Source organism: Neoarius graeffei, chromosome 23 (genome assembly GCF_027579695.1).
Source record: "Neoarius graeffei isolate fNeoGra1 chromosome 23, fNeoGra1.pri, whole genome shotgun sequence".
NCBI classification, from domain to species: Eukaryota; Metazoa; Chordata; class Actinopteri; order Siluriformes; family Ariidae; genus Neoarius; species Neoarius graeffei.
Window position 1 is genome coordinate 1,727,926 of NC_083591.1, and position 19,545 is coordinate 1,747,470.

Sequence of the window (19,545 nt, forward strand, 5' to 3'; positions counted from 1 at the left end):
GCACACCATTGTTGTTCAGTGTTCTCCTGATGGTGGACTCATGAACATTAGCCAATGTGAGAGAGGCCTTCAGTTGCTTAGAAGTTACCCTGGGATCCTTTGTGACCTTGCCAACTATTACACGCCTTGCTCTTGGAGTGATTTTTGTTGGTCGACCACTCCTGGGGAGGGTAACAATGGTCTTGAATTTCCTCCATTTGTACACAATCTGTCTGACTGTGGATTGGTGGACTCTAAACTCTTTAGAGATGGTTTTATAACCTTTTCCAGCCTGGTGAGCATCAACAACACTTTTTCTGAGGTCCTCAGAAATCTCCTTTGTTTGTGCCATGATACACTTCCACAAACATGTGTTGTGAAGATCAGACTTTGATAGATCCCTGTTCTTTAAATAAAACAGGGTGCCCACTCACACCTGATTGTCATCCCATTGATTGAAAACACCTGACTCTAATTTCACCTTCAAATTAACTGCTAATCCTAGAGGTTCACATACTTTTGCCACTCACAGATATGTAATATTGGATCATTTTCCTCAATAAATAAATGACCAAGTATAATATTTTTGTCTCATTTGTTTAACTGGGTTCTCTTTATCTACTTTTAGGACTTGTGTGAAAATCTGATGATGTTTTAGGTCATATTTATGCAGAAATATAGAAAATTCTAAAGGGTTCACAAACTTTCAAGCACCACGGTATAGACGTGTAATGAACATGAAGGCTGTAACCTTAGAGCAGAGCACATTTAGAAATGTAAGTATCTATCTATCTATCTATCTATCTATCTATCTATCTATCTATCTATCTATCTATCTAATGTATTTATATTATTTTGCATGACATCTTGTAGCCCTGGGATGACCTGGCGACTTGTCCAGGGTGTACCCCGCCTCTCGCCCGTAGTCAGCTGGGATAGGATCCAGCTTGCCTGGGACCCTGTAGAACAGGATAAAGCGGCTAGAGATAATGAGATGGATGGATAAATGCTTTGCTTCACAACAAATTTTCCCCTCATTTATTAAAGTATTTTTAGGCATGTTTATGTTTAATGGTTTATTACTGAGCATTGGTCTACATCTTTTTAATGTTACCTTTGTTAGTGAAGGGTAAAGCAAGGTCACATTTTCTTAGAGTAACTGAGAGCTAGTTTGCATGTGACAGATTTCAATAGCTCAGTGCAGAAGGTCACATTTCTTCCATGATGTAGCACATTTCAAATTTGACTACTGGGATTTGAATAATTATGCTTTTATATCTGTAGCTTTCTTTAAGGTTTCTAGCTTTCAGAAAACATATGTAAACAGGATGATAATACAACCCCGATTCCAAAAAAGTTGGGACAAAGTACAAATTGTAAATAAAAACGGAATGCAATGATGTGGAAGTTTCAAAATTCCATATTTTATTTAGAATAGAACATAGATGACATATCAAATGTTCAAACTGAGAAAATGTATCATTTAAAGAGAAAAATTAGGTGATTTTAAATTTCATGACAACACATCTCAAAAAAGTTGGAACAAGGCCATGTTTCCCACTGTGAGACATCCCCTTTTCTCTTTACAACAGTCTGTAAACGTCTGGGGACTGAGGAGACAAGTTGCTCAAGTTTAGGGATAGGAATGTTAACCCATTCTTGTCTAATGTAGGATTCTAGTTGCTCAACTGTCTTAGGTCTTTTTTGTCGTATCTTGCGTTTTATGATGCGCCAAATGTTTTCTATGGGTGAAAGATCTGGACTGCAGGCTGGCCAGTTCAGTACCCGGACCCTTCTTCTACGCAGCCATGATGCTGTAATTGATGCAGTATGTGGTTTGGCATTGTCATGTTGGAAAATGCAAGGTCTTCCCTGAAAGAGACGTCGTCTGGATGGGAGCATATGTTGCTCTAGAACCTGGATATACCTTTCAGCATTGATGGTGTCTTTCCAGATGTGTAAGCTGCCCATGCCACATGCACTAATGCAACCCTATACCATCAGAGATGCAGGCTTCTGAACTGAGCGCTGATAACAACTCGGGTCGTCCTTCTCCTCTTTAGTCCGAATGACACGGCGTCCCTGATTTCCATAAAGAACTACAAATTTTGATTCGTCTGACCACAGAACAGTTTTCCACTTTGCCACAGTCCATTTTAAATGAGCCTTGGCCCAGAGAAGACGTCTGTGCTTCTGGATCATGTTTAGATACGGCTTCTTCTTTGAACTATAGAGTTTTAGCTGGCAACGGCGGATGGCACGGTGAATTGTGTTCACAGATAATGTTCTCTGGAAATATTCCTGAGTCCATTTTGTGATTTCCAATACAGAAGCATGCCTGTATGTGATGCAGTGCCGTCTAAGGGCCCGAAGATCACGGGCACCCAGTATGGTTTTCCGGCCTTGACCCTTACGCACAGAGATTCTTCCAGATTCTCTGAATCTTTTGATGATATTATGCACTGTAGATGATATGTTCAAACTCTTTGCAATTTTACACTGTCGAACTCCTTTCTGATATTGCTCCACTATTTGTCGGCGCAGAATTAGGGGGATTGGTGATCCTCTTCCCATCTTTACTTCTGAGAGCCGCTGCCACTCCAAGATGCTCTTTTTATACCCAGTCATGTTAATGACCTATTGCCAATTGACCTAATGAGTTGCAATTTGGTCCTCCAGCTGTTCCTTTTTTGTACCTTTAACTTTTCCAGCCTCTTATTGCTCCTGTCCCAACTTTTTTGAGATGTGTTGCTGTCATGAAATTTCAAATGAGCCAATATTTGGCATGAAATTTCAAAATGTCTCACTTTCGACATTTGATATGTTGTCTATGTTCTATTGTGAATACAATATCAGTTTTTGAGATTTGTAAATTATTGCATTCCATTTTTATTTACAATTTGTACTTTGTCCCAACTTTTTTGGAATTGGGGTTGTATAAACCTGTGATTTACAGCTGTACTACTGTCAGAGCTGAAGTTCTAGAAAATTAATCAACACCTTCTGACCAATCAGAGTCCAGAACTCAGCAGCACTGTGTTAATCAGAATGTAATGGACAAAGATACAAAAATATTTTTTTTTTGCTTAACAAGTTCTCTCTAGTTCAGTTAAAGCGAGACGGCCTTTTGATTTCCATCGGAAATGTGGTGATTGTGATATCTGTTTATTTCTGTAATATGTCTCAAAATATCAGGCCATTCTCTGGCTGGGAAGTTATTTAATTTGAGGGGATTAAAGCAAATAATGTGCATGAAATCGCTCGCTTGGCGCAGTCAAGCAGACAGAGGAAGTCCGCGTGCGCAGGTTTACCTTCTTCTTTTGGGTTTTACGGCAGCTGCCATCTACAGGTTTCCCTTTGAGCGTGCACTGACAGTTCCATCATTCTGTCGCTAAACGAACAGCTGATCACACCGAGGTGCTCGCTGAGCGCCAAGATTTATTAGCTTGGTCCTGCGTTTCCTTCGTGTATGTCTTTTCTTCTCGCTTTCTTTCCGTTACTGTAGTCGCTCTTTCACGTTTCATTCGCACACTCATGTCCTCCATTTTTCCCCTCCTGTTTCAAATTTGTATCCCACAATGCCTTGCGTGAACGGGGAAAGCCCACCATGTGATGTGATGCATGACATAGTATCTTGTATTGGGTCATGGTGAAGCAGGAAAAAATAGTGGAGAATTTAGAGCCACGTGGAGATAAATTCATTAATTGTTCTATTTAAAAAAAACTAATAAAATTGGATGTCTGTGATTTGAATTCAGTAGTTTTCGGTCACTAAACAAAAATAATTGGGTGTCAGGAAAATTCTTTTTATGACCTACACTTGAAAAATCTGAAAGGCAGTACAGCTTTAATAAAACAATTCTACAAAGCAAACAAACAAACAAAAAACAAACCTCTGGCTTGATCAGGGTTTCCTGACTAATCCATATTCGGAAAAGACCACACCCACTGTGGCAGACATCTCTGTTCGCTCCTCACGCCATCGCTGCTTATATGCATACGTTTCAGCTAATATTCTACAGAACTCTGTCCTATGACAGAAGATATACAGTTTTAAATACTTTATTTTAAGCCTCGTTCTTTTTAGTCCATTAACACTCTTCTCAATTCCCCTTAATCTGCTTGTCCTGTTTCCCCAGAAACCTGTGAAAAATTCTTGCGAGCCTTAGAGCATCATCATACCCCCTTCTTATGACCCGTCGATCACTGTCTCTCTCTTTGAAAGGAAATTATTGGTCAGATGAAATCTCCAGCTTGTCCCACAGATGTTGTCCTTCTTCACATTTACAAAGAGATTTTTGAAACTAAACTATTGGACCAAACATCCAGATTGTTATGAACAGCAGTCTCTCCTCAGGTGTTGTTCCAGTACATCTGAAGCGTGCAGTAGTGCAACCACTGATCACAGAACCTCAGCTGGACTCCACAGTCCTGGAAAACTTTACACCAATTTCCAAACTCCTGTTTCTTTCAAAAATTCTGGAATAAAGTTGTGCTCTTACAATTGCAATCTTTTTTTAAAAAGACAAACAGCATTCTTCACAGCACCAAATCTGCACTTTTTAAAGTTTTTAACAAACTTTAATTAGCAATGAATCTGGATTTCCTGCCATTCTTATACTTTTAGATCCCGCAGCTGCATTCCTGACAGTAGACTGAAACATCCTCATCTCTCACCTGGAACACCGCGTCACCATTAAAAGTGATTTATTATACCCTTGTACATGTCCATGATGAAAATAACAAGGATGAAGCTCTCCAGCTCCTTCTCACCACAGCCCTGTTCAGGACTGCCGAGTTGATAATGAGCCACTGCTCACCCCGCCCCTTTCATCCACCAGCCAATCGCGTAGCACTTTCCTCATGAATATTCATTCATGAAGGCAGTTCTCAGGCCATGAGTGGAGCTATTCAGATGAGGAGGTGGTATAATTCTAATGTTTCCTCATGACATCAGAAGGGGAACTAAATCTGAACAGCTTGTTGAAACACGGTTTCTGAAAGACTGGTATGAGTTTGCGGGTCGGTCGGTTCCAGATACCCAAACATATGTGCACAATCACTTGAGAAAATATTTTTTTTTCCATAACATGCCACTTTTAAAAGTACTGCTCTGCTGTGGTTCGGGTCCTATTTGTCTTAGGCAGCTGGGCCATAGAAGGTTCACGCTGCACGCTGCACACTACACGCGTGTAAAGAAAAGTGGACAAACATAGCATGACTTGCTCTGGGCCATAGAACGGCGTTCACGTTGCACGCTGCACACTTCACGCGTGAAGCGTGAAATGAACATGCACACTTTTTTCTAGGCGTGAAGATGGAAATTCCAGTCAATGCATGCGGTCACCGCCGCGCCAGCCAATCAGAACGGGTCTAGGGAGATAACGCTATGCTTTCAGGGGAAAACTTCAGAAAAAATATAATTGAATGGTATAATTGAAAAATAGTTCTTCATCGGGATTGTCAAGCAGATTATAGAATGTTCGGTGAAATTCACCACGGGTTTCTCTCAGAAGGAAGTGTTCTCGGCTCCAAATTCTGTTCCTTTTTCTCTTCCTCTGTCTCAGTAAAAGCAGAATGAGGCAATCGTCATCATCCGAAGAGTCCATATTGTTGGTTACTCGGTCAAAGTAGAACAGACGCAACACGTGAACATCCAAGCATGAAGTTTAATGGCCCAGGGTCCGGTTCTTCACGTGAACGTGTAGCATGCAGCGTGAACCTTCTATGGCCCAGCTGCCTTACAGAAGTTCTTCTGTCAGCCTTGGTGGCTCTGTTTCCTCCTCAGCACCCCTCCCTCATGGAATCCTTCAGGGTTCTGTTCTCGGTCCAATCCCATTTTCACTTTATACACTCCCCATTGGATCTGTTCTTAGAAAACACAGCACCTCGGTCCACCGTCACACAGAAGCCACTCAAATTACCCAGCCTTTTTTCATATTAACACTTCAAACCATCAAGCACTCAACTCCAACAAGAACAAAACTGTCCTGTGATTTATGGACCAGTGTTCCTTATAAAATAATCTGGGTGTGATAATGGACACTGATGTTAAACTGGACAAACAGATTTCACCAACTGAGGCGCTGATTAAAAATCTTGTATATTATTTTCTGAAAAGGTTACACATGACTATCTCGTCCAGACTGGACGCCTGTAACGATGTTCATGTTGGTGCTTGCCACGCCTCACAAGCGGCTCGTTTTTTTTTTTAATAAACATGAACACAAGTGAGGGCACGTTTCCCCATCCTGGCCTCCCTTCGCTGGCTCTCTGTATATTTCAGGATAGACTGAGATTCCATTATTTGCCTAAAAGTCATTAAATGGGTTAGCTCGGCCCCTCTGACCTTTTACAGCCACACATCCCATCATGGTCACTCAGGGCTGCTTCTCATTAGCCCAAATTTCATGCTGAAGCACAGGAGAGATCAACCTTTGCAGTCACATCCCCCCAAACTGTGGAACGGGTGCGCATGTGTGTGTCAGGGTGACCTCAACACTGCCTGCTCCAAAATCCCATCAAACACTTTTACTCCTTGGCTTTCAAATCACTACGATAGCTGATTTTCTTCTTTGTATTATTATGGTCTTATTGTTTCTATTATTTTTAGTGATTACATTCTGGTCCATATTAAGTTTTTTATTTTATTATTTCTTTACATGGGTCTTTGCGTTTTATACTTTTTGCCGTTACAATTGTACAGCACTTTGATCAACTGCTGATGCTTTATAAATATATGTGTCTTTGAAATGCTTGTTCTGTGACTGGATGAATTCACTAATTATTCAGGAATATTCCCAGCTCTCAGGGGAAGTTTATTAGCAGTCTTGGGAAAACAGACACAGCATGCTAACTGCTAAACCTCCTCTCAAGGATTTCTGTGGCATGGACAAAATCTAACACTGTGGAAAAGGAAACCAAATATAAAAAGCGCACGCCACGCCCTTCTGGACACACATCTCATCTACTAAAATGTATACCATCATCAGTAGCCAAATAAATAATCAGGTGCACGGTGTCGTGTTTAACAATCTAAGAAGTTTGCAGCCATGAGCAGTTCCAGGGCGATCTCCGGGGCGATGGGGAACTCGGGGATCTCTGTGGAGCTGTTGGTGTATCGGACTTTGTATGTGAAATACATGCAGACTTTGGAGAGGACGTGAGACGGGATCTCTCGAAAATTCACTTCATTCGTTTCGTTTTCAGCAAACTGGCCTGTTGGAGAGGAAAAGAGATTAGAGTTGGACATTATTTACCACGTTTCAAATAACAGTAAGAAATAATCTCATCTCATTATCTGTAGCCGCTTTATCCTGTTCTACAGGGTCGCAGGCGAGCTGGAGCCTATCCCAGCTGACTACGGGCGAAAGGCGGGGTTCACCCTGGACAAGTCGCCAGGTCATCACAGGGCTGACACATAGACACAGACAACCATTCACACTCACGTTCACACCTACGCTCAATTTAGAGTCACCAGTTAACCTAACCTGCATGTCTTTGGACTGTGGGGGAAACCGGAGCACCCGGAGGAAACCCACGCGGACACGGGGAGAACATGCAAACTCCACACAGAAAGGCCCTCGCCGGCCACGGGGCTCGAACCCGGACCTTCTTGCTGTGAGGCGACAGCGCTAACCACTACACCACCGTGCCGCCCACAGTAAGAAATTATTTTAATTTATATTAAAAAAGAACCTCAGTGTGTTTTTACTCACCAGGGCCGCTCAGCATGGCTTTGATGGTTCCTGACGTCAGTGCGTGTTCTCGCTTCACAATGAACTCATGACCATCAGAGGAGATCAGTTTCACATACATGGCGTCTGGGCCTTCACAGCCACCGTACGTCTTCTCTTCACAGTCTGAAAAACAGTCACAACAATTTAAAACAATGACACCGAGTCACAGCCACGCCCACGCCCACAAGGTCATTATTCTCCTACAACAGCATGTTGCTGAGTGCTGCAATTATGTCGTTTCTGTAGAAAACACAATCTACTGTTTTGTTCTTTTTATATCAGTTTAGTTAGGTTTAATTTTGTAACATCCATAAAACAAGTTAACTAACAAAAAAAAAAAAACCCACAGCTTGTCAAACCATAAAGAAGTGTAAACTCCATCTCTGAAGAGGTTACAGTTTTACTTCCAACTTTTACAAAAGCACTGACACTGGAGACTCCTTCCATGTGTTAAATCAATGACGGGGTTGGGGCTCCACCCCATTCTGTTCTACAGAAATGGAGAAATGACCTTTGATCCTTTTCAGATCTGCCGTTTCCTGAGATGACTCAATCCTATAAAAGCAGTGTTTCTCAACCACTGGGTTGTGAAATTTTTTCCAAGTTTGACGGTAAATGCTAAATAGTTCAGCATGTCAGTGTCCCAGGTAGCTGTTTGCTGTATACTTTTGAAGGGGAATAAATAAGTTTGTGGGTAAATTAAGAACAAGCCTTTATTTTGATCTAAAATCTGTTGATTATCTGTTAATTATCTTCACATCAAGTTAACAGTATGCATAACTTTTTTGTATTTAGTTCCAGCTACAATAGGATCAAAATTTATTCTACTAATGTCAAATTTAGTGAGTAAATTTTTCCTTCATAGGAAAAAATCATTTTGTTCGCGTGTAAGGATCGAATCCCATTGAGTGGGTTCTGTATCCACTTCTGGGTTTTAATAACTTGCTTGTCTGCTGAACACAAACATGGCAGTAAGTTCTTGTGTTAATGGACCAGACTCCACTTTTGGATCATTAATCCCTTTTGGCGGAGAATGACCTGCATGCATGGGTTCGGCTTCTGGCGCATTCATACAGTTTTAAATACATCACCTACAATTACACACAGATGGTTTTTATTGCATTTATTTAATTCCTGGGCTCCCATCTGTAACAGGGAGTGATGTCACATCCCATTAATACACTTTACAATAGATTAGATTATAATAGAATAGATGAGGCAAAACAACTGGGGATCTTTTTTTAATGGGCCTCGACTCGTTACCAGTATGAATAGGTGGGGCTTAAAGTAGGAAAGGTTGAGAACCCCTGCTATAAAGCACTCGTACCCCTTTTCCACCAAATCAGTGCCAGGGCTGGTTCGGGGCCGGTGCTGGTTCACAACCCGTTCAACTTGCGAGCCAGCTGAGAACCAGTTTGCTTTTCCATAGCTCACGGTGCTAAGTGGAGCCACGTCATTACGTCGCTGTATACGTCAGTTATGTCGCTACGTTTGCATAAACCTTGGCGCGAATATCGAAGCAAAAACACGGAAGAAGCAGCAGCAACAACAATAATAATGGCTGACTTCACGTTTGTACAGCTGCTGCTTCTCATCGCTTAAAAATGGCGATCTTTCGCGGTCTTATTGTTGTTGATCTTAACAACTCCGCCCCGCTGATGTAAGCAGTTCTTTCCTCTGGCCCAGCAGAGAGTTGGTGCTACCCTGGAACCGGTTTTTCTGGCCCCAGAGCCAGTTCTTTGTCAGTGGAAACAGAAAACCCGATTCCAAACTAAGTACTGGCCCCGAACCAGCCCTGGAACTGCTTTGGTGGAAAAGGGGCAACTGTCATTCAGAAGAATCTCTAACAAAAATAAAACTTGTGAATGAGCTGTTACTAGAGAAACAACTTTCCCAGTGTTATACACCTTTCAGACTTTATTTTGCTTTTTAATCTGTTTCCTTGGTGACTGTATGAATAAAGACTGATCTCTTACCCATGTTCAGATCAGTGCTTCTCCTCCTCTTCTCTAAAAACACACACACACAAATTAATAAGCAAAACTATTTAAAAAAAAAAGCGTAATTAAAAAAAAAGTTCACAAAAATATTCTGTCATCTTCACATATCTAGAAGCAAAATCTTACTAATATTTAGATATTAGTTTTTTCCCATTCTTTCCAGTAAAAGAGGATATTCAACACTTTAAAACTGACCAAACTGCTTCAAGTACAGACTGAAGTATTGGAGAAGAAAAAAAATTAATATATTGCTCCCCCTCTTCATCTTTACTTTTTCTTCCTCCTTGCTCCCCTTTCTCATTTTACCTCCTTATTTCTGATTTATTTTCCCTCCTCAGCTGTTCATTCATTTTCCCCTTCTTTCTTTCTCTTCCATTATCTCTTTCTTCAGAATAAAATAAAACTAATTGTGTTGTTAGGAAGTTTGTACTTGAAGAACTTTCCTTTTCTTCTTCTAAACCTTTTCTACAATTAATTACACTGTTTCAGGTCCCGACCCCATTCTGTGGAGGATTCTTTACTTTATCCACTTTCATTATTTATCACTTATTACTTTCTCTTCCTTTTTGCTGATGGTCTTCCCCCTTGCTCTCTTTTCCTTCTGGTTTGATTTCTTTTTACTCATCTTCCCCCCCCCCCCCCACATCCCTCTCCCTTGTCATCCATTTTTAAATTGATCATATTACCCTTTTCTTCCATTTTTATCCCCATTTTCACCTTGTACTGACTGGCATCTTCATGTTTTTTGCCTCATGTTACCATTTTTAATCCATCACAATTTCTTTTCACATCTTATTTTCAACTTAAAAATACCTTTTCCCCCCTTCTTTCATCCTTATTTTATTTTCTGTCTTACCCCCTCCCCAAACTTTTATCACCACATTACTTCTTTCTCTTCTTCTTCCCCCTCTTTTTCATCTTACCCATTCACCATTATTTTTTCCTTATTTATACATCTCTCCTTTCCTCCCTCCCCATCCTGTATTGCTTCTCTTTTTCCTTCCCCCCTTCATCCCTCTGTCATTTCCATCTCTTCACACGCACTGTTTTTCCTTCAGGAAAGAGAAATCTTGACAAAACACAGCTACCAAACGGTCACCATTTACAAAATACAAAGAAGTCACAGAATACAGATTCACGGAAAATAAATATAATACAAAGTACGGCCCTTTTATTCACGGACGTAAGATATTTTCCATGAAATATCAATAACAAATTAAAATCCATCTCAGTTAACTGGCGGGCAGCAGAACTTGCAAAGTCCTGATTTGTTCCGTTAAGAAGAAGCGACTCGTACATGTCGTCGGACAGGAAGCGAAGAGTCGCCGGGCAGATCCATACACCGATATTTACTGTTTATATTGCTGATGGCATACATATTTATGTATACTGTATATTATTTTAAGATATTTTATGCATATTATAGACAGTGTTTATTATAGATATTTAGATTAGAGATATTGTCACAGATTTGAGATGTATTGTATATAATAGTTATTGCAGATTGCATATTTATTATATTGTGTAATGTCTATAGTGTCCATTATACAGTTAGGTCCATAAATATTTGGACAGAGGCAACATTTTTCTAATTTTGGTTCTGTACATTACCACAATGAATTTTGAACAAAATTCAGATGCAGTTGAAGTTCAGACTTTCAGCTTTAATTCAGTGGGTTGAACAAAATGATTGCATACAAATGTGAGGAACTAAAGCATTTTTCAACACAATCCCTTCATTTCAGGGGCTCAAAAGTAATTGGACAAATTAAATAATTGTAAATAAAATGCTCATTTCTAATACTTGGTTAAAAACCCTTTGTTGGCAATGACTGCCTGAAGTCTTGAACTCATGGACATCACCAGACGCTGTGTTTCCTCCTTTTTAATGCTCTGCCAGGCCTTTACTGCAGCGGTTTTCAGTTGCTGTTTGTTTGTGGGCCTTTCTGTCTGAAGTTTAGTCTTTAACAAGTGAAATGCTGCTCAATTGGGTTGAGATCAGGTGACTGACTTGGCCATTCAAGAATATTCCACTTCTTTGCTTTAATAAACTCCTGGGTTGCTTTGGTTTTTATGTTTTGGGTCATTGTCCATCTGTATTATGAAACGCCGACCAATCAGTTTGGCTGCATTTGAGCACACAGTACATCTTTGAATACCTCAGAATTCATCCGGCTGCTTCTGTCCTGTGTCACATCATCAATAAACACTAGTGACCCAGTGCCACTGGCAGCCATGCATGCCCAAGCCATCACACTGCCTCCGCCGTGTTTTACAGATGATGTGGTATGCTTTGGATCATGAGCTGTACCACGCCTTCGCCATACTTTTTTCTTTCCATCATTCTGGTAGAGGTTGATCTTGGTTTCATCTGTCCAAAGAATGTTCTTCCAGAACTGTGCTGGCTTTTTTAGATGTTTTTTTAGCAAAGTCCAATCTAGCCTTTTTATTCTTGAGGCTTATGAGTGGCTTGCACCGTGCAGTAAACCCTCTGTATTTACTTTCATGCAGTCTTCTCTTTATGGTAGATTTGGATATTGATACGCCTACCTCCTGGAGAGTGTTGTTCACTTGGTTGGCTGTTGCGAAGGGGTTTCTCTTCATTCTGCGATCATCCACTACTGTTGTCTTCTGTGAGCATCCAGGTCTTTTTGCATTGATGAGTTCACCAGTGCTTTCTTTCTCAGGATGTACCAAACTGTAGATTTTGCCACTCCTAATATCGTAGCAATTTCTCGGATGGTTTTTTTCTGTTTTCGCAGCTTAAGGATGGCTTGTTTCACCTGCATGGAGAGCTCCTTTGACCCCATGTTTTCTTCACAGCAAAATCTTCCAAATGCAAGCACCACATCTCAAATCAACTCCAGGCCTTTTATCTGCTTAATTGAGAATGACATAACGAAGGAATTGCCCACACCTGCCCATGAAATAGCCTTTGAGTCATTGCCCAATTACTTTTGGTCCCTTTAAAAACAGGGTGGCACATGTTAAGGAGCTGAAACTCCTAAACCCTTCATCCAATTTTAATGTGGATACCCTCAAATGAAAGCTGAAAGTCTGGAATTTATGTCCATTATATAACTATAACTTGAATATGTTTCAGTAAACAGGTAAAAAAAACCCCAATGTGTTAGTGTCCAAATATATATGGACCTAACTATGTGTAATGGACACTATAGACGTTACACAATGTAATACGTATACATACTTCTTACATTCACACTTTTTCCCCTTCTGTATCATGAGACACACACCAACTGCTAGAACCAAACTCCTTGCGTCAACATACTGGGCCAATAAACATTCTGGTTCTGATTCTGAAATGCATTATGCTGGCAAAACTCCTATGAACTGAAGAAGCGATGGACTTTGTCAAAGCTAGGTCATAAAACTTAATGTGTGTTGAGGAAATGGTCACATTCACAGCGGTGATCCTGACCCGGTCAGTCCTGCGGGCCACCAGGCTGAGGCTGTGTGTTCAGCGCCCACGGCTGATGACGTCACCCTGGAAAAGTATTTGTGACGTCTGCACCATTGCGACATAAACTCGGAGCAACGTTCATAACGTTAACCATCCGGGATACATTATCCGTATTAAAATTCGTAACCACTCCGTATTCTGGATCTTTAAAAAAAATTCTGTAATCCGTGACCTATCCGTATTTTGTCAACCATGTTAGCGTTTAGCTTTTAGCTAACACGACACACAGCCGACTCACCAAAACGACTCTGTGGAAATAAACTCAGGTTTATATTCTCACACAGTATTACACAATATTTACTTTAAAAAAAACAGAAAACGTAAACCGTGTGTTTACCTCACGACGCAACAACTCGTCCTTCTTTTCCAAGAAAAACACTAAACAAACGGCTGCCTCCCAAAACCGGAAACACTCGCTTCCTTCGTCTGCTTTAGTAGAGTTCACTTCCGGTCACCACTCTACAAACGAAAAGCTTCCTTATCTTTATTTTTAAACTCTAATTTAATAATACAAACATTATAGATTATTAGATAACGCATTTGTATTTTATTTAGGTTTTTTTCAGTGTTTATGTTAATTCATCCTGTTTACTTCCTGGATGTCGAGCGATTGAACTAGAAGTACTTCCGGGTTTTACATGGCGGCTTTGCGGTAACCCGAACAAATTGAATGACGTTAACGTTTCTGAAAATGTTTTACTTAAATACCTTTTCCAGGTTTAGAATAATCTCAGTAAATCAGCAGATATTAGGACACATCCAGCGAGGCAACGCTTATTTCTCGAGCAGCTGTCAGAGAACATGCACATCTTCAGCTCTGAACAACAAGCAGCAGCAGCATCTGCTGAGGTTCCTGCAGAGGAGAACCTGCTCAACACCCAGCAGCAAACAGGTGCACACGGGACACGCTTAAACAGGCTCTTAGAACGCATGCGTGCAAAACGAAACTTTCCCTTCACTGCAGGGCGAATGGCCACCTTTAGGAAGGCGTAGATTTTATTTTTTTAATGCTTTAATTAATTAATTATAATGTGAACATTGTCCTGAGTTGAAATAGATATTTCAGGAAGCAAGTTGCTGCACACTGCTAGAAGACATCAGTGCAACAGGAGTCACATATGCTTCTTATTTTATAGAACTTTTATTATAGTAATGCTAACAATCTGCCAGAAATACAGCAGTGTTACATTTATAATTTAACCTTTAAAAAGTATATATATATAAAAAAATTAAATGATTTTAACAAGTAGAACACTTTTTAATTTGAGGTTAAAGTGTTCTACTTGTTAAAATCATTTAATTTTTTTTATATTTATATACTTTATATACTTTTATATTTTACTTTACAAGTTTTTTGTATTAATAATAATAATAATAATAATAATAATAATTAGCTCCTCCAATATATAATAATAATAATAATAATAATAATAATTATTATTATTATTATTATTATTATTAATACAAAAAACTTGATTGTATAAAAAGACCCCATCTCAGGCCCACTTTACACGGGGACGGTCTGAAACAAAAACGCAAAAGTCCGTTTTCGTTCTCACTTTTTTCCGCGTCTACACGACCGTTTTCAAGGAGGAAATCTGCGTCTATACGGTGACGCATAAATGTGTGGAATTCAATTGGATGTGCATGCCAGGCGGCTAGGTGGTGCTGTGAAAGACCTCCGCTATGTCTGCACGCATGTACAACGTCTTCCGTCTTGTCTGATCTGCACATCTGCGCCGCGAAAACTTTGACTACTCTGGCTATGGTAAGTAAGAAAGTAAGTAAAAAAGTAAGAGCATGCTATACCCGCCTCTGTTCATTAACGGTATATGTGCAGATTCGGTATAGATGTTCGAAGGACTCCTGGACGTTTATTAAAGCTGCCAGAGCAGCTTGAAGGTCCGTTGGATCGATGTAATCAGACATGCCCTTACTTTTTTACTTACTTTCTTACTTCCCGGGCTGGCATGTACAGTATATGACATATGTATGACATAAACGCGTACCCGACGTGAGCAGATCCGAGCAGAGTTTCGCGTATTGGGTAGTTTAGACGGATATGCAACGGAGGCTGTTTTTAACTTATCCACTCTGGAAGGCGTTTTCAATTTTTTCCGTTTTTCAGCCTCAGAAACGCCGTCCCCGTGTAGACGAAAGGCACTTCCGATAAAATATTTAGTCGTTTTTACCCGACAGCATCCTCGTGTAAACGGGCCCTCATTTAAATGTATTGTAGCTAGTATAATTTATCACAGTATCAGAGTTTTGTACAGTTAGTTAATTTTTCTGATTTTGTTTGTTTGTTTGTTATTGACCACGTAGGGATGAGCAATGTGGCAAAAAATATAATTTTGTGATAATTAAAGATATCATAATGAACAATACGCATCACAATATTTCGGGTTTGCAGGGGGAAAATGAGTGGAGCCATTTTAAGAAAAACAAATCTGCAACATTTACAAGAACAATATTTAACATAATAAGCAAGCATAAATCACTTAAAATAACTGATGTTAAAAATAGGTTCATTACTTGTTACATGAGTAATAATAGAGATTTAAAAGTACCATGTCCTGATACGCAGATTACTCAGAAATGTTGAGCGTGATGTGAATATATTATGGAGATATTGATATATCGTTGTATCATGTGTGTTCTAGCAGGAAAATGGCAAACTGCTGGAGTATAGACGTACAGAACTATTAATGGACAACTCTGATTTAATTTATATAAGCCGGATAAACCTACTTGGTGAAGGTTATTCAGGTTATTTCACAAAAAGTTGGATATTTAAAGCCAAAGAAAGAAAACACCACTTATTTTATTGAGCCGTTGAATTATTTGCTGTTACTGCAGGATTATCTCCATGCTGTTTATCCAAATAATTGAGAAATCCTACTCTAGAGTAGACTGGATTATTTTACTTCTTAAATATAACCCCTTATCTCTTCTCCACTGCATGTGCTCTATAATCATCAGATTAAACTGAATCTGGATCAAACAGACTAAACTTTTACTTAAAGTCCATGTCTTCTATTTATTTCGTTGTGTAAGATGTCTTTTGCCTTCTATCTTTATGTTCTCTACTCTTCAGGTTCGACCCTGCGTGCATGGAAGATGTTATTCCTCACAGACCGGCGGCACTGAGGATGGAGTTCTGATCTACACCGGCAGTCTGGGCAAGGCCGTGCTCGGTAATTCACTTCCAGTACATTCCCGTTTGGCTAATCGCTCAAAACTTTTGCTTTATTAAAGGAAAGGGAAAAAGGCCCTGTGTAAATAAAACGCATGATTAGATCTGTGTTTACAATGTGTGACTTTTCATAAGCTTTATTCCGAAGTGGTGTATGTGAAAGTGAACTCGTGTCAGTGAGCTGTAAAGGAATCAAGCATCAGTTTTTTGGGATTATGTTGCTACACATTGTGATAGTGACATGCCTTACAGAACAGCTACATGATGAATCATGACCTCACAAAAGCTATTTCAAAGCCAAAAGAAACGCTTTGGGGGAAAAAATTGTAGGTACAAGACTGTACGTCTAGTTTATGAGGGAAAATACTCTTCCCCTAGTGAATGACAAACCATGCCATGAAATCACTTTCCTTCCACTTTTAGCTGTTTTCTACGAACGTTGTTGTGTATTAATTTTCACTTAGAATGTTTTCATCATCTCTGAGTATTTCCACCTTTTCTGTTATTCGTTACTCCTAGTATTTCTATCTGTAATAATAATAATAATAATAATAATAATAAGTAGTTGTAGTATCTAAAAGTATTCTGACCTGGTTGTTTATTAGTGTCTCAGTATTCCTACCTGTATTATTTAGTATTGCACAGTATTCCTTCCTGCATATCTGTGAAGATACTCAGTCGTCCAGGTACATAGTAATCTGTGGTTGGTAGAAGAGAGCAACTGGACTTGCTTGAAAAGTCTTCAAGACTTTTCAAGCAAGTCCAGTTGCTCTCTTCTACCAACCACAGATTACTATGTACCTGGACGACTGAGTATCTTCACAGATATGTTTCTACACACTTTGGGATGAGTTCCCTTCGACTGGTGCGGGAGTATGAGAGGACTTCCAGAAAACTGGCAGACATCTTAGCCAGAGAGGATCGTTCAATTTTGTCAGCCTGGAACGACCATCACTGAACAGAGGGGGGTGTCTATGACATCTATCAGCCACCTTCAATGCAGCCATCAGCATTCTGATTCGGATTCTATTATGATCCATGAGAGGATAAATACTTGATACTCCCTATTAGACAGACAGAACTGATGATGCCTTTCGGACGAGAGGCGAAACGTCTTCAAGACTTTTCAAGCAAGTCCAGTTGCTCTCTTCTACCAACCACATATTCCTTCCTGCCTGTTTTATTGTTAGCGTCTCTGAGTATTTGTACCTGATTTAGTTCTGTAATATCTTATTTGTCATATACAAAAATAAAAATTCGCTTAGAGAAAAATCACACAATTACAAAAATGACTTATTGAGAAAATCCTGACAGCTTCTTATTACAGTCACCGGCCACTTTAATAGGAACTTGTTCCTGGATCCCTGTTAATAGGATCCCTGTTCTGGGCTGCAGGAGTGGAACCCAATGTGTTCTTCTTTCTGCTGTTGCATGCTGAGATGCTTTTCTGCTCACCACGGTTGTAAAGCGTGATTATATGAGTTACTGTATCCTTCCTGGCAAAAAAGCTCGAACCACCTTGAATCTGTCCATTTCCCTCTGACCCTCTCTTATCAACACGGCGTTTGTTTCCACCCACAGAACTGTCGCTCACTCACTCGATGATGTTTTTTGTTTTCCGCACCATTCTGTGTAAACTCTAGAGACTGTTGTGTGTGAAAACCCCAGGAGGAGATCAGCAGTTTCTGAAATACTCAAACCTCATACTCATCTGGCTCAAACCAACACCCATACCACAGTGAGAGAAAGAAAGTCACACTTCACTGTGAGATCACAATTTTTCCCGTTCTGATGTTTGAACATCGTGAACATTAACTGAAGCTCTTGATTTGTATCTGCGTGATTTGATGCTTCGTGCTGCTGCCACATGATTGGCTGATTAGAGATCTGCAGAAAACAGCGGGTGTACAGGTGTTCCTAATAAAGTGGCCAGTGTGTATAGTAGCCATTTTAAATTTCAGTACTGTGATCCTGTTGGTTGTTTGCAAGCTGTGTGTGATTGGTTGAAATTTGTCTAATTATGCCATATTGAGTAGCTCCATGTTTGTGTTTGATTTGCAGGCGTGAAGTTTTTCTCGTACTCCAGCAGCATGTTCAGTTTGTGTGCGATGCCCCTCATCTTCATGAAGACAGGCCTCGGCGTGAGCAGCTTTGTGATGAAGGCGGCTTTCTGTGGGTTTATTGGGTTCTTCACGTTCCTGACTCCAGTCCTCCTCCACCTCATCACCAAAGGCTACGTGGTGCGCATGTATCACAACAAAGAGACAGACACGTACACGGCTGTCACGTACAGTGCGCTGCTGTTGGAGAAGAAATCTGTGTTCCATCAGAGTGACGTGAAAGTCCCAGACGTGAGCCGGATGTTCACGAGCTTCTACGCCAAGAAGCAGTCGCTGCTCATAAACCCAATGCTGTTTGACATACCACATGACTACAATCACCTCATGGGCTACGATAAACCTTTCTCCTTCGACCCAGAGGACTTAAATAAACCTGATAAAAATTAGCCATTGTCTCTTCATTTTAAAGATTTATTAAAAGGACTAGACTTATGCTGGAATGAAAATATAAAATCATGAGTTTGCATTTTCTTGGAGTATAAATTGCTTGGTATATCTGGTAAAACTTGCTATAAAAATATTCCTTGATAGAAGTGAGTTTTGTCTTCGCTGCTGTTTGCTCTGAATGATAAGTTTGCCTTCTCTGAGAAGGACGATGCTCCTTCAGGTTTGTCCAACAATAATGAGCTTTATACGGCAACTGTTTTTATAATAATATTAAAATATATTTTACAGCGTCTTCTGAATGTAGGAAGATCTTTCTAAGAACATCAGAGGCTTACTCTGGGCTGCCAACTCTCACGCAATGAGCGTGTGAGACACGCATTTGATTGTCTTCACACGCTCACATGCCATACCTCCGATTTCTCACGCTAGAAAAAAATCTAGTTTATCTATCTGATCTAGGCTACCCATCGCGTCGCGCCAACCACTTGCGATCGATCAATTACGCCTTACGCACGGCTAAATAGGCAGAGAGGCGTTCCCTTCTGTACACACTCCCCTATGGTAGGTGGCGCATCTAATGATGCTGCACTCGCCGGAAGTTGGATAATTGCCTACCGTCAATTTAGAGGAAGAGGAGAGAGAA

General features: G+C 40.2%; 2 protein-coding genes across 3 annotated transcripts; one reads left to right on the forward strand and one right to left on the reverse strand.

Annotated features, from left to right (window-relative positions):
* Positions 1 to 6,763: 6,763 nt before the first annotated feature.
* On the reverse strand, positions 6,764 to 14,023 carry elocb (elongin C paralog b). Of its 2 annotated transcripts, none has more exons than XM_060905589.1 (4): positions 13,908 to 14,023; positions 9,695 to 9,727; positions 7,698 to 7,841; positions 6,764 to 7,197 (listed from the first exon to the last, which is right to left on the reverse strand). In XM_060905589.1, exons 2-4 carry the CDS (start codon positions 9,696 to 9,698, stop codon positions 7,007 to 7,009), a joined length of 339 nt encoding a protein of 112 aa, XP_060761572.1. In that variant the 5' UTR covers positions 9,699 to 9,727; positions 13,908 to 14,023; the 3' UTR covers positions 6,764 to 7,006. The 2 variants fall into 2 exon arrangements, with proteins under 2 accessions (XP_060761572.1, XP_060761571.1); XM_060905588.1 differs by lacking the exon at positions 13,908 to 14,023 and adding an exon at positions 13,537 to 13,643.
* On the forward strand, positions 13,803 to 19,048 carry tmem70 (transmembrane protein 70). The gene is made up of 3 exons (XM_060905587.1): positions 13,803 to 14,091; positions 16,297 to 16,396; positions 18,457 to 19,048. The coding sequence occupies exons 1-3, from the start codon at positions 13,870 to 13,872 to the stop codon at positions 18,900 to 18,902; spliced, it is 768 nt and encodes a 255-aa protein (XP_060761570.1). The 5' UTR covers positions 13,803 to 13,869; the 3' UTR covers positions 18,903 to 19,048.
* The last annotated feature ends 497 nt before the right edge of the window (positions 19,049 to 19,545 follow it).